Consider the following 8,810-nt stretch of genomic DNA (forward strand, 5'->3'; position numbering starts at 1 on the left):
GAGGGCAGGGCCGTGCTGGGCACTGTGGGCTGTGGATGGGAGCTGGCATTTAAGAGGGGAGATATAAGCCAGGACAGGGGGGTGAAGGGCCGGGCGGGGCACCAGAGTGAAGACCATAGGCCAGGGTAGAGGGCAGGGCCGTGCTGGGCACTGTAGAATATAGATGGGTGCTGGCATTTAAGGGGGGAGTCCACAGACCAGGGCAGAGGGCAGCAGGGCCATGCTGGACACCTTGGGCTGTGAATGGGAGCTGGCATTTATGCTGGGGTGATGGGAACGTGTTAAAAGATTTTAAGAAGGGGAGTAACATTTGGGATTAATGTGTATTCTGGGAATCTCAACAAAGTAAATTCATAGTTTGAATTTTCACAAGACTTCTACACAGGCAGAGAGAAATAAGATCACGTCTACGGTTGTGTGTTGATTATATTAAAAATATTTCTGGCTGGGTGCGGTGGCTCAAGCCTGTAATCCCAGCACTTTGGGAGGCCGAGGTGGGCGGATCACGAGGTCAGGAGATTGAGACCATCCTGGCTAACACGGTGAAACCCTGTCTCTACTAAAAAATACAAAAAACTAGCCGGGCGTGGTGGCCAGCGCCTGTAGTCCCAGCTACTCGGGAGGCTGAGGCAGGAGAATGGTGTGAACCCGGGAGGCGGAGCTTGCAGTGAGCTGAGATCCGGCCACTGCACTCCAGCCTGGGCGACAGAGCAAGACTCCGTCTCAAAAAAAAAAAAAAATCTAAGTTTTTAAACGTCATTTCAAATGCTGTGTTTCTATCTCACATTGGACATAAGTAGATTACAAGGTTACTGGAAAGTAGAAAAGTTAACTCATGAACATAAAAGATACATCGATTTGAAAACAAAACATTTATTCATTTACTTCGGCTGCAGTTTTCTTGACTGCTGAATTTCGTGAGAAGGGATTGTTCAGGGAGGGTTGTGGGGCTAAAGACCCGGACAGGAGCTGGTGCTACCGCTGTTCAAATCTGAGGGTGGTGGAGCTGGAGCCTTGGGGAGGAGCCAACGCTGCCTTGTAAGTCTGAGAGTCGTTGAGCTGGAGGTCCACGGAGGAGCTGGTGCTGCCACTGATGTCTTAGGTTGTGGAGCTGAAGACAGTGAAGGAGCCGGTGTGGCTGTTCCTCTGTGAGGGTCGTGGAGCCGGAGATCCAGGGAGAGAGGTGATCTAGTTTGAGGTTCATGCAGCTGCAGACCCAGAGAGGAGCTGGTATTTCTTTAGTTTGAGGGTCGCGCAGCTGTAGAACCCAGGAGGAACTGGCATTTTTCTAGTATTAGTGTCCTGCAACTGGAGAGGAGCTCATGTTCCAGTTTGAGGGCCGTGTAGCTGGAGCCAGGGCTGAGCTGATGTTCCAGTTTGAGGGCTGTGCCGCTGTAGATCCGGGGGGAGCCGATGTTCCAGTTTTAAGGGCCGTGCAGCTGGAGACCCTACGGGGAGCTAATGTTCCATTTTTAGGGCCATGAAGCAGGATACCTGGCAGGGAGCTGATGTTCCAGTTTGAGGGCCATGCAGCTGGAGACCCGGCGGGGAGCTGATGTTCCATTTTGAGGCTGTGCCGCTGTAGATCCGCGGGGAGCCGATGTTCCAGTTTGAGGGCCATGCAGCTGGAGCCAGGGCTGAGCTGATGTTCCAGTTTGAGGGCCGTGCAGCTGGAGACCTGGCGGGGAGCTAATGTTCCAGTTTGAGGGCCGTGCACTGGAGACCTGGTGGGGAGCCGATGTTCTAGTTTGAGGGCCGTGCAGCTGGAGAGCTGGCAGGGAGCTGATGTTCCAGTTTGAGGCCGTGCTGCTGTAGATCCGTGGGGAGCCGATGTTCCAGTTTGAGGGCCGTGCAGCTGGAGCCAGGGCTGAGCTGATGTTCCAGTTTGAGGGCCGTGCAGCTGGAGACCCGGCGGGGAGCTGATATTCCAGTTGGAGGGCCATGCAGCTCGAAACCTGATGGGGAGCAGATGTTCCAGTTTGAGGGCGGTGCAGCTGGAGACCCAGGGGAGAACTGATGTTTTAGTTTCAAGGCCATGTAGCTGGAGCCTGGGCGGGGAACTGATGTTCCAGTATGAGGGCCGTGCACCTGGAGACCCGGGGGGAACATCAAACTGGAACATCAGCTCCCCTCCTGATCTCCAGTTGCACGGCCCTCAAACTGGAACATCAGCTCCCCGCCTGGTCTCCAGCTGCACGGTTCTCAAACTAGAACATCAGCTACCCCCGAGTCTCCAGCTGCATGGCGCTCAAACTGGAATGTCAGCTGCCCGCCGGGTCTCCAGCTGCACGGACCTCAAACTGGAACAGTTTGAACTCGGTGGGGCAGCTCCTGTTCCAGTTTGAGGGCCATGCAGCTGGAGCCCAGGGCTGAACCGATGTTCCAGTTTGAGGGCTGTGCAGCTGGAGACCCAGCGGGGAGCTGATGTTCCAGTTTCAGGGCCGTGCAGCTGTAGATCTGGGGGGAGCTGATGTTCCAGTTTGAGGGCCGTGCAGCTGGAGACTCATCAGGGAGCTGATGTTCCAATTGGAGGGCCGGGGAGCTGGACACACAGGGGTAAGCTAATGCTCCAGTTTGAGGGCAGTGCTGCTGTAGACCCAGTGGGGAGCTGATGTTCCAGTTTGAGGGCCGTGCTGCTGGAGACCCAGCAGGGAGCTGCTGTTCCAGTTTAAGGGCCATGCAGGTGGACACAAGGCAGAGAGCTGATGTTCCAGTTTGAGAGCCATGCAGCTGGAGACCGGGTGGGGAGCTGTTGTTCCAGTTTGAGAGCCGTGTAGCTGGAGACCCTACAGGGAGCTGATGTTCCAGTTTGAGGGCCGTGCAGCTGGAGACCAGGCGGGGAGCTGATGTTCCAGTTTGAGCACCATGCAGCCGGACACCCGGCGGGGAGCTGATGTTCCAGTTTGTGGGCCGTGCAGCCGGACACATGGCAAAAGAGATGATGTTCTAGTTTGAGAACCGTGCAGCTGGAGATCAGGAGGGGAGCTGATGTTCCAGTTTAAGGGCCATGCAGCTGGAGACCGGGCGGGGAGCCAATGTTCCAGTTTGAGGGCCGTGCAGCTGGAGACTCAGGGGGGAGCCGACGTTCCAGTTTGAGGGCCGTGCAGCTGGAGACCCTACAGGGAGCTTATGTTCCAGTTTGAGGGCCGTGCAGCTGGAGACCCTACAGGGAGCTTATGTTCCAGTTTGAGGGCCGTGCAGCTGGAGAACCGGTGGGGAGCTGATGTTCCAGTTTGAGGGCCGTGCAACTGGAGATTCAGGGTGGCGCCGATGTTCCAGTTTGAGGGCGATGCAGCTGGAGACCCGGTGGGAGCTGATGTTCCAGTTTGAGGGCCTGGAAGCTGATGTTCCAGTTTAAGGGCCATGCAGCTGGAGACACGGCAGGGAGCTCATGTTCCAATTTGAGGGTCGTGCAGCTGGAGAACTAGGGAGGAGCTGATGTTGTTTTCATTTGAGAGCCGTGGAGCTGGAGACCTGGAGAGGAACTGGTGTTCTAGTTTGACGGTTGTGGAGCTGGGGATACAGGGAGGAGCTGTTGTCTTTATAGTTTGAGGGCCGTGGAGCTGAAGACCCTGGGAGGAGCTGTTCTAGTTTGAGGGTCGTGCAGCTGGACACCCTAGGAGGAGCTGATGTTGTTGCAGTTTGAGTATTGTGCAGCTGGAGATCTAGGGGGTAAGTGGTCCTGTGGTTCAAATCTGAGGGTCTCAGAGCTGGAATCTACGGGAGGAGCCAGTGCTGCCTCTCATGTCTTAGGCTGTGGAGCTGGAGACCCGCGGAGGAGCCACTGTTGGTGTTTCTAGTTGAGGGTCGTGGAGCTGGAGACCCGTGGAGTAGCCGGTGTTGGTCTTTCTTGTAGAGCGTCGTGGAGCTGGAGACGCACGGAGGAGCTGGTGTTGGTGTTTCCAGTTTAGGGTTGGGGAGGTGGAGATAAAAGGGGGAGCATTGTTATTCTAGTTTGTGGCTCGTGGAGCTGGAGACCCATGGAGGAGCTGTTGTTGGTGTTTTCAGTTGAGGGTCATGGAGCTGGCGACCCACAGAGGAGCCGTTGTTGGTGTTTCTCGTTGAGGGTTATGGAGCTGGAGATACAGGGTAGAGCGTTGTTTTCTAGTTTGTGGGTCGTGGAGCTGGAGACCCGTGGAGGAGCTGTTGTTGGTATTTCTGATTCAGGGTCGTGGAGCTGAAGACCCACGGAGGAGACAGTGTTGGTGTTTCTTGTTGAGGGTCGTGGAGCTGGAGACTTGTGGAGGAGGCGGAGTTGGTGTTTCTAGTTGAGGGTCATCAAGGTGGAGACAGCGGAGTAGCCGCTGTTGGTGTTTTTGTTTGAGGGTCGTGGAGCTAGAGATACAGGGTGGAGTGTTGTTTTCTAGTTTGTGGGTCGTGGACCTGGAGACCCATGGAGGAGCTGTCGTTGGTGTTTCTGGTTGAAGGTCGTGGAGTTGGAGACACGCGGAGGAGCCATTGTTGGTGTTTCTAGTTGAGGATCGTGGAGCTAGAGACCTGCGGAGGAGCCGGTGTTGGTGTTTCTCGTTGAGGGTTGTGGAGTTGGAGATACAGGGTGGAGCGTTGTTTTTTAGTTTGTGGGTCATGGAGCTGGAGACCCGTGGAGGAGCCAGAATTGGTGTTTCTAGTTGAAGGTCGTGGAACTGGAGATTCGTGAAGGACCCGGAGTTGGTGTTTCTCGTTGAGGGTCGTGGAGCTGGAGACCCATGGAGGAGCCGGAGTTGGTGTTTCTAGTTGAGGGTCATCAAGGTGGAGACGGCGGAGTAGCCACTGTTGGTGTTTTTGTTTGAGGGTCGTGGAGCTGGAGATACAGGGTGGAGCATTGGTTTCTAGTTTGTGGGTCGTGGACCTGGAGACCCGTGGAGGAGCTGTCGTTGGTGTTTCTGGTTGAGGGTCGTGGAGTTGAAGACACGCGGAGGAGCCATTGTTGGTGTTTCTAGTTGAGGATCGTGGAGCTAGAGACCCGCAGAGGAGCCGGTGTTGGTGTTTCTCGTTGAGGGTTGTGGAGTTGGAGATACAGGGTGGAGCGTTGTTTTCTAGTTTGTGGGTCGTGGAGCTGGAGACCCGTGGAGGAGCTGTCGTTGGTGTTTCTGGTTGAGGGTCGTGGAGTTGAAGACACGCGGAGGAGCCATTGTTGGTGTTTCTAGTTGAGGATCGTGGAGCTAGAGACCCATGGAGGAGCCAGTGTTGGTGTTTCTCGTTGAGGGTTGTGGAGCTGGAGATACAGGGTGGAGCGTTGTTTTCTAGTTTGTGGGTCGTGGAACTGGAGACCCATGGAGGAGCCTGTGTTGGTATTTCTAGTTATGGGTCGTGGAGGAGGAGACCCGCAGAGGAGCTGGTATTGGTGTTTCTTTTTGAGGGTTGTAGTGCTGGAGACACATGGAGGAGCCGCTGTTCGTTTTTCTAGTTGAGGCTTGTGGAGCTGGAGACCCATGGAGGAGCCAGTGTTGGTCTTTCTTGTAGAGTGTCGTGGAGCTGGAGACACGGGGAGGAGCCGGTGTTGGTGTTTCTAGTTTAGGGTTGGGGAGGTGGAGATAAAAGGGGGAGCGTTGTTATTCTAGTTGTGGGTCGTGGAGCTGGCGACCCACGGAGGAGCTGTTGTTGGTGTTTTTTGTTGAGCGTTGTGGAGCTGGAGACCTGCGGAGGAGCTGCTGTTGGTGTTTCTAGTTGAGGATCATAGAGCTGGAGACCCGCGGAGGAGCCGGGGTTGGTGTTTCTAGTTGAGGGTCATGGAACTGGAGACCTGCGGGGGAGCTGGACTTGGTGTTTCCAGTTGAGGGTCGTGGAGTTGGAGACCCGTGGAGGAGCCGGAGTTGGTGTTTCTAGTTGAGAGTCGTAGTGCTGGAGACCCATGGAGCAGACGGTGTTGGTGATTCTGGTTGAGGGTTGTGGAGCTGGGACCCGCGGAAGAGCCATTGTTGGTATTTCTCGTTGAGGGTTGTGGAGCTGGAGATACAGGGTGGAGCGTTGTTTTCTAGATTGTGGGTCGTGGATCTGGAGACCCCTGGAGGAGCTGGAGTTGGTGTTTCTAATTGAGGGTTGTGGAGCTGGAGACCCACGGAGGAGCCGGTGTTCATCTTTCTAGTAGAGCGTCATGGAGCTGGAGACGCGCAGAGTCGTCGATGTTGATGTTTCTAGTTTAGGGTTGGGGAGGTGGAAATAAAAGGGGGAGCGTTGTTATTCCAGTTTGTGGCTCGTGGAGCTGGCGACCCACGGAGGAGCCGTTGTTGGTGTTTCTCGTTGAGGGTTGTGGAGCTGGAGATACAGAGTGGAGCATTGTTTTCTAGTTTGTGGGTTGTGGAGCTGGTGACCCATGGAGAAGCTGTTGTTGGTGTTTCTGGTTGAGGGTCATGGAGCTGGACACTCGCAGAGGAGCCAGAGTTGGTGATTTTAGTTCAGGGTCGTAGAGCTGGAGACCCGCGAAGGAGATGGTGTTGGTGTTTCTAGTTGAGGGTCGTGGAGCTGGAGACCCGCGGAGGAGCTGGTGGTGTTGTTTCTCGTTGAGGGTCGTGGAGCTGGAGACCCGCAGAGGAGCCGGTGTTGGTGCTTCTAGCTGAGGGCTGTGGAGCTGGGACCCGCGAAGGAGCCATTGTTGGTGTTTCTCGTTTAGTGTTGTGGAGCTGGAGATACAGGGTGGAGTGTTGTTTTCTAGTGTGTGGGTCATGGAGCTGGAGACCCATGGAGGAGCCTGTGTTGTTATTAGTTAAGGGTCGTGTAGGAGGAGACCCGCAGAGGAGCTGGAGTTATTATTAGTTAAGGGTCGTGTAGGAGGAGACCCGCAGAGGAGCTGGTGTTGGTGTTTCTTGTTGAGGGTCGTGGTGCTGAAGACACGTGGAGGAGCTGCTGTTGGTGTTTCTAGTTGAGGCTCGGGAACTGGAGACCCACGGAGGAGCCAGTGTTGGTCTTTCTTGTAGAGCGTCGTGGAGCTGGAGACGCACGGAGGAGCCGTTGTTGGTGTTTCTAGTTTAGGGTTGGGGAGGTGGAGATAAAAGGGGGAGCATTGTTATTCTAGTTTGTGGGTCGTGGGGCTGGAGATCCATGGAGGAGCTTTTGTTAGTGTTTCCAGTCAACGGTCATGGAGCTGGCGACCCACGGAGGAGCCGTTGTTGGTGTTTTTTGTTGAGGGTTGTGGAGCTGGAGACCCGCGGAGGAGCCGGTGTTGGTGTTTCTAGTTGAGGGTCGTGGAGCTGGAGACCTGCGGAGGAGCCGGAGTTGGTGTTTCTAGTTGAGGGTCATCGAGCTGGAGAGGGTGGAATAGCCGTTGTTGGTGTTTTTGTTTGAGGGTCGTGGAGCTGGAGATACAGGGTGGAGCGTTGTTTTCTAGTTTGTGGGTCATGGACCTGGAGACCCGTGGAGGAACTGGTGTTGGTATTTCTCATTGAGGGTTGTGGAACTAGAGATAAAGGGTGGAGTATTGTTTTCCAGTTTGTGGGTCTTGGAGCTGGAGACCCGTGGAGGAGCCGGTGGTGGTGTTTGTCATTGAGGGTTGTGGAGCTGGAGATACAGGGTGGAGTGTTGTTTTCTAGTTTGTGGGTCGTGGAGCTGGAGATACAGGGTGGAGCGTTGTTTTCTAGTTTGTGGGTCGTGGAGCTGGAGACCCATGGAGGAGCTGGAGTTGGTATTTCTAGTTGAGGGCCGTGGAGCTGGAGACCCATGGAGGAGCCGGAGTTGGTGTTTCTAGTTGAGGGTCATTGAGGTGGAGACGGCGGAGCCATTGTTAGTGTTTCTAGTTGAGGATCGTGGAGCTGGAGACCCGCGGAGGAGCCGTTGTTGGTGTTTCTTGTTGAGGGTTCTGGAGCTGGAGATACAGGGTGGAGCGTTGTTTTCTAGTTCGTGGGTCGTGGAGCTGGAGACCCACGGAGGAGCCAGTGTTAGTGTTTCTAGTTGAGGGTCGTGGAGGAGGAGACCTGGAGAGGAGCCGGTGTTGGTGTTTCTTGTTGAGGGTCGTGGTGCTGGAGACCCGTGGAGGAGTCTGTGTTGGTGTTTCTTGTTGAGGGTCGTGGTGCTGGAGACCCGCGGAGGAGTCTGTGTTGGTGTTTCTCGTTGGGGGTTGTGGAGCTGGAGATACATGGTGGAGCATTGTTTTCTCGTTTGTGGGTCGTGGAGCTGGAGACCCGTGTAGGAGCTGGTGTTGGTGTTTCTCCTTGAGGGTTGTGGAGCTAGAGATACAGGGTGGAGCGTTGTGTTCTAGTTTGTGCGTTGTGGAGCTGGAGACCCGTGGAGGAGCTGTTGTTGGTTTTTCTAGTTGAGGGTTGTGGAGCTGGAGACCCACAGAGGAGCCAGAGTTGGTGTTTCCAGTTGAGGGTCGTGGAGCTGGAGACCTGCAGAGCAGTCAATGTTGGTGTTTCTAGTTGAAGGTTGTGGAGCAGAAGACCCACGGAGGAGCCGGTGTTGGTGTTTCTCATTGAGGGTCACGCAGCTGGAGACTTGTGGAGGAGGCGGAGTTGGTGTTTCTAGTTGAGGGTTGTGGAGCTGGAGACCCGTGCAGGAGCTGGTGGTGGTGTTTGTAGTTGTGGGTTGTGGAGCTGGAGATACGGGGGGAGCGTTGTTCTAGTTTGTCGTTCGTGGAGTTGGAGACCCGCAGAGGAGCTTGTGTTGGTGTTTCTAGTTGAGGGTTGTGGAGCTGGAGACCCGTGGAGGAGCGGTGTTGGCGTTCCTAGTTGAGGTTTGTTGATCTGGAGATATAGGGGGCGTGTTGTTGTTCTAGTTTGTGGGCCCTAGAGCTGGAGACCTGGGGAGGAACCGATGTTCTCGTTGAGCGTCGTGTAGCTGGAGACCCAGGGAAGAGCTGGTTCTTCTGTTGTGTAAAT

General features: G+C 55.1%; 1 protein-coding gene across 1 annotated transcript; it reads right to left on the reverse strand.

Annotated features, from left to right (window-relative positions):
• Positions 1 to 975: 975 nt before the first annotated feature.
• LOC105519699 (mediator of DNA damage checkpoint protein 1-like) lies at positions 976 to 8,070 on the reverse strand. Its single transcript, XM_011953140.1, is given in 15 exon segments — positions 976 to 1,059; positions 1,453 to 1,568; positions 1,571 to 1,632; positions 1,634 to 1,678; positions 1,725 to 1,827; positions 1,830 to 1,861; positions 1,863 to 1,930; positions 2,042 to 2,133; positions 4,384 to 4,470; positions 4,599 to 5,056; positions 5,744 to 6,028; positions 6,312 to 6,568; positions 6,777 to 6,960; positions 7,090 to 7,221; positions 7,859 to 8,070. Coding segments are annotated over 15 exon segments (2,217 nt in total).
• Between the last annotated feature and the right edge of the window lie 740 nt (positions 8,071 to 8,810).

The sequence above is a fragment of the Colobus angolensis genome, unplaced genomic scaffold, assembly GCF_000951035.1.
Source record: "Colobus angolensis palliatus isolate OR3802 unplaced genomic scaffold, Cang.pa_1.0 Scaffold358, whole genome shotgun sequence".
NCBI lineage: Eukaryota > Metazoa > Chordata > Mammalia > Primates > Cercopithecidae > Colobus > Colobus angolensis.